General features: G+C 31.4%; 1 protein-coding gene across 5 annotated transcripts in view; it reads right to left on the bottom strand.

Moving 5' to 3' along the window:
- Positions 1-2,644: 2,644 nt before the first annotated feature.
- The window catches only part of LOC137627704 (uncharacterized), a 571,014-nt gene continuing 567,658 nt past the window's right edge, over positions 2,645-6,000 (bottom strand). For all 5 annotated transcript variants that reach the window (XM_068358943.1, XM_068358942.1, XM_068358940.1 and 2 more), the window contains exons 6-7: positions 5,159-5,248; positions 2,645-2,932 (exon numbers count right to left, since the gene is read on the bottom strand). In XM_068358943.1, coding sequence (XP_068215044.1) covers positions 2,784-2,932; positions 5,159-5,248 — 239 coding nt within the window. In that variant the 3' untranslated portion in view covers positions 2,645-2,783. The remainder of the gene's footprint in view (positions 2,933-5,158; positions 5,249-6,000) is intronic.

Genomic DNA, 6,000 nt, shown 5'->3' with positions numbered 1-6,000 from the left:
AGTTTTTATCTTTTTGTTATTTTCAAGTTTTTATAGTTTATATATAAAAGATTTAATTAAACGTTGTAATTGTTCTTAAACTTCTCTTGTAGTTATCCATATCTCTTTTCGTCACCGTGCTTTTTCCCTGTTGGAACCTTTGAGATTATAGCATCCTGTTTTTCAAATTAGGGTGGTAGCTAACAAGTGAAAATAATAATAATAATAATAATAATAATAATAATAATAATAATAATAATAATAATCATATGGGATTAGGTTGGAATTCTGACTCTGGGTAAAGGCAGTTAGGAAGGGTTAAACAATATTTCTTTGTTTTTTGTCATTAATGAGAATTATTTTTCTAGTCATTGACGGCCATCTTAGGTTGTTTTGTTCCATTGTGTTCTAGAGATGGATTGTAATCAATAAATGACCTTGATGGGACTAACAAACAATCCTTATATATGTCAGAGAGAGAGAGAGAGAGAGAGAGAGAGAGAGAGAGAGAGAGAGAGAGATTTTGGTTTGGAAAATTATAATTAATAAAAGGAGATATTCCTGCACTTGGAGGAAATATATTAATCCGCCTATATTCTGACCCATCCGAGTACTTTATCCGAGTTCCATTTCAAACCGCTAATCTCCATTTCCATCGGAACTCGGAAGCCATCCCGTCTACCCTTCTCATTAAGAAACTTCCAAAAAGAAAAAAGACTGAATATCATATTCAGTGTAAATCTTCCGAAGCATCTAGAAATTACACTTTACGTTTGGAAATAGGCCACTCTTCGACTGCCACTTGATTTTGGTTTTACGATAATATCATACAACATGCAAATTTACACACCGAATGTTTCTCAAGTTCGTTTTGGAAAAAATAAAATAACAAATAAATGATGGCCGTATCGAGTGGGCTTTTATCACAGTACGAGTATAATAATCGCAAAGAAGAACAAAACAATAAACGGATAAAAATATGACACCAATAAAAGATACTAGTAGATGAAAACGTACACGTACATACATCTAACTTTATAATTTTGTGTTGGCCCTGATTGAAAGCAATTGATTAATGTTTATAAATGGCGAGATCCTGCGCAAAAAACGAGGGGGATACTTGCTTAAAACCGGTTTCAAATTACCCTGCGGTTAGCTTAAAACCAGTTTTAAGTCCCCCTTCCCCACCAAATAGCCTGAAACTGGTTTCAAACTACCGAGGTGTGGGAAAGATTTGGAGGGGGTTATTCGAAAACCGTACACCGGGACCCGTTTTCTTGAAGTTCTTAATGGATTGTAGATCGTTCAGAGTGAATTATAAATACACAATAAGCAAAGCTGAAGATTAAAATGCTAGCAATTGCTAGAAGCTCTTGTTCTAAAGACAACATCTTTTGGTTACAAATGATGAAACGTTTTAATCTTAATATCAATAGTTGATATTCTAAACAAAACTTTTTAACAGGTTCTCTAACATATAATAAACAAGTTTAATTCACATATAACCCAAGTATGAATAAAGAGCGTGGTCTTGGGAAAAGGAAATGTCAGGAAAGTGATCTGGTGTAATCAATTGATTTATTCTTCGTTCAAAGACAGAGATCTTAAACTTTAAGGTTTAAAGGCTTCTTGTTTCCTTTAAGTTAAGACAAAAACAAATGATTGAGACTCATTTCATTATACATGAAAATGATTGAATTTATGAGGTATAAAGAGGTGGGAAAGGAGACAAAATCACAAACGCTTCAGTGTAAACACATGTTGGAAAAACATATATTCAGGAAACAAAAGTGTATTTACCAGATCAGGTGAATAGCGCAATATATAAGAGAGAGTTCAATGCACTGTTAATGGGCCTTTTTGCGCTGGTACACAAAGCGGCTAATGTTGGGGTGGCGGGATATACTTCCAAAATTCTTTAGCTAATGGAGGAAATTAGCAATAAGTGATGAGTTGTTTTTCTTTGTAACCACCCATCTTTAGGGAAAAAGTTTAAGTTTTAAGAATATTCATACCTATGCCGTGGTTATAATCAGTGAATTCCATAACATTACAGTAATTCACACAAATAAATAACAGCAAAATTATCATCATTCTGAGCTGATTGATGCTGGCCATTTTATAGAATTACCCTTCTCCATAAAACTTCAGACGTTTAATGATGATAATGCTACAGAATCCAATTTCTGGGTTGCTGAGTAATTCATAGTTGTGCCTGAATAATACTTGTATATTAGTCCGCTTTTTCTGATTTATCGATTTATGAACTTTTCAACTTAAGGACCCTGTTTAAAAATCTTTATTTAATCAAATCTCACAAATGCTTTTTTTTACAGTTATTATCATATACTAGTTAGTGAAGCTGAAGCACCTGAATTTAACCCAGTACTTTCATGGTTGATCACCGGCGAAATGTACACCACTGAACTGAACTCTTAAAATGTAAGTAAAGTGCTGGTTCAGGGCATTGCTCTGATGGCCGAGTGCAAAGGGTAGTCTTCTTTACCCAAGTTTCTTGAACTGTTTGTGCAGGACAGAAATAATGCTAGTATCCTTCCCTCGTTTAAACTTGCCTCAAACCTTAAGAGTCTGGGGTGAGCAAAATCTGGGCACAGTGGGATGCAAGAAACTAATAAATTGAGTGAGGGAGAAATAAAGAAAAAAATCTTCTTGTTAATTTTATTAAATGGGATTGTCAGGACACTTACCATATTTTGGTATATCGAAAATTTAAATTAGAAATTATAGACGCTGAATGTCTTTACCAGTGCCCTTTCTTGGCCAAGTTCTCCACTTCATGATTGTTATTCAATCATCTGGCATAAAGGAGTAAGGAGAGTTGAACCAATGTTGTCTCGAAAGTAAAAGTCCCGATTTGACAAGAACAAGTAATTTTCTGTACTTCCTCCTGCAGGTTCTTGACCACCATTGTAGAGGCCCCAAAACGGTGTCCCTGGGATTATTATTATTGTTATCATTATTATTATCATCATCTTGGTGAGAAGTTAAAATTCTTTGGGCTCTACTTGTAATTTTTAACAAACTACTACTGTTCATATATACGACCTAATTAAAATCTATAGAGAGATAAGTGTGAAACTAAATAAAGAAATAACCAATAGGACAGAGTGAAATGCCACAAACACTTGACTGTTGAAGGCCAGAATACAAATTGTCATATACGTGAAAGAAGATCTACAATTAAATTAATTCTTTCCAGGTGGATCATGTCCTTTGATAATAATGCTTCTTAAGAAATAAAATAATAATTCTTATTTGACAAAGAGAAGCGAACTAGACGGAGAAGATTGTCTTTAAATGCTCATGCGCACAACTTTTCTTTATTTATCCTATTTTTTTTTTATGTATAAATAAATTTAAGCTATATAGATATGTGGAAATAATCCACGTTTCTCAGGGTCTAGGCAATTTTGTCTAAAATAATTTTTCGAATACACAATTTACCTAAAAAATAATTTCTCTAAAATACAATTAATCTAAAACAGTTTGCCTAAAAATAATTGTCAAAAGTCGATTCCTCTACAAGCAAATTGTCTAAGATATAATTAGCTTAAAGTTTATTTGTATTAGCCGTATATATATATATATATATATATATATATATATATATATATATATATATATATATATATAGATGCATCAACAGTATCTTCCCAGAATTTACTGAGAATACTTGCTAACAGTGGAAACGAATAGTTACGTACTCTTTACTACGTACTTTTGAGAATAAAATTAGTTCTACTACATGATGAATTAGAGTCTGAAAATGATTGTATAAAATTAGTAAATCCTTATTTTTAAATACATCTAAATAAATAAATTCCAAATGATAGAAAAAAGATATAATATTCACTGAAATATCTTCTTAAATACTTTGTAGTTGCAGATTGTTAACATCCCAGCATATTCTAGGATCCTACTCAAGGCTTGAAGGATGAACCTTCTGAAAACCTTTAAGATGAAGTTATGTTAAGATGTTGGCAGTTATGATTGTCGGCTGCTATAGTAGTTACCTTATTGAATATTCTGCTGCAAAACGTATAAGGAGCCTTCCTTGTTAGAAACTTTTGATCCACATAATATTATTGCTCACAATCTTTCGTTTAGCTATAACAAAAGTATTGATAAATATTGAATCAAAATTTACCCGTTTTTTGTATGAATTATAATTTTTTTTAGAAGATTAATGATTCATATTTATAAAAACTAAGGATTTGCTGTGTTTTTTTTCTATTATGGTCTTTTACACTCAAATATACCATGATGTAAACAAATAGTTTTATTCCAAAAATATCAAACAACTAGTTCTGCTTGATGTTAATGTAAATAACTATTTATACTAAATAGTGTAATAAAGAGACCGTAACTATTTCTGTATACTGTTAGCAAGTTTTCTGAGTATATATCATTCTGGGAATAAACTGTGGAGGTATGATGTTTATATACATAGCATATAAGGAAGATACAGATATATTAGGGCATATTGTTTTGGACAAACCGTTATAGATAAATTGTGTTTCAGATCAATTGTTTTAGACAAACTCGCCAGATACCGTTGCTCATATGAATTGACTTTGGATTTTGTCATCATTCGGATTCAAGTTTGGGAGAATAATTGTTACTATCGTGCCTAAGAAAATTTTTAATAAATATTTGCTCAACTATGCAACTAATATTTGTAAAGAGAATTTTACTCCACTCTATAGCAAATATTTGAAATTTAATGAATCATTTGTACGGTAAAATATTACACAAATCGCTTTTGCTTTTTTTTTTTTTTTTTTTTTTTCTTTTTTTTTTTTTTTTTTTTTTTTGTAATGAAAATGTTACGCCTTTACTTGCTAAACATTTGCGAGGAAACTATGTACCTTTCTTTTGTTATTAAGGCCTTTGTAACAGATGTAGAAAATATTTGCAGTGAAAATTCTATTCATTTATATGACGAATTCTCAAAACGAAAATGTTATTCAATTATATAACAAATAATTCCAAAAAGAAATTTACTCATTTCTGCAACAAGGATTTACAATTAAAATGTTTATTAGTCTATGTAGAAACATTTGCAATACAAATGTTAGAAGCTTTAGTTCTGACTAATATTTTCATTAAGACTTTCCCCGTTCAAGGATTTTTTTACTTAAAAAAGAAGTGATTTTACCCATAGGTACTGCTGATCCATCTGTCCATGTCCAATTACCTTCGTGTCCCTCGTCAGTGCCTCCAATCCAGTAATGGTGATCTGTCATCCCTGCAATAGAATAGGAGGAAATGAAGGATTATTGAAGTCTCCTTCAAACCACAAGTAAGGGGAAACAGGGAAGATTTCTGTAGGGACTTTAAAAGACCATTTGCTCATTATATGTTTATATGAAGAAGCTAATCTTTCCAGGGTTCTGAAAGTGGATGCTGCATACGAATTATGTGGTGTTTTTAGATTTATTGAAGAATTTCATTTTCTTAAAATGTATATTGAGTGTACTATGGATTTTCTGTTACGACATTGAGAATCATTTATTCTAATAGTGCTTGAATGAAGGGTTGTATTTGATTTTTTTCTGCGGTTCTAGAAGTAGATGTGTTTATAGATTAGGTAACATTTCTTTCTCGTGATGAAAAAGCTTTTTTACTCATGAACAGTAGATTTTTTATTTTCAATATGTTTTCAGAAAACTTTGCAGCTCTAATGTGGAAAAATATATATATATATTAAACATGCATGGGTGAGTATCATGTTTCCTGAAAAGAAAGAGAAAAAATTCCAAGATTCATCAATTATCATTCTAAATTATTTGTAGTGAAAGATGTATCTCTGGTATTCATGACTAAGGCTATTGCGACGGTATTTTAAACGACTTAGTCAGTGTATTTTTCTGCAACTGGGTTTGTCAATTGTGTAACAGAAGCCAACTAAAACGGTACTCTGTAAAGAACATACCTTCGCCTATATCATGTTTCGTATTTCAAAATATGTAATTTGATTGGAGATATTTTAACACTAGT

The sequence above is a fragment of the Palaemon carinicauda genome, chromosome 35, assembly GCF_036898095.1.
Source record: "Palaemon carinicauda isolate YSFRI2023 chromosome 35, ASM3689809v2, whole genome shotgun sequence".
NCBI classification, from domain to species: Eukaryota; Metazoa; Arthropoda; class Malacostraca; order Decapoda; family Palaemonidae; genus Palaemon; species Palaemon carinicauda.
Note: the sequence above shows the minus strand (reverse complement) of the source record. Positions and strands in the feature narration are given on the sequence as shown.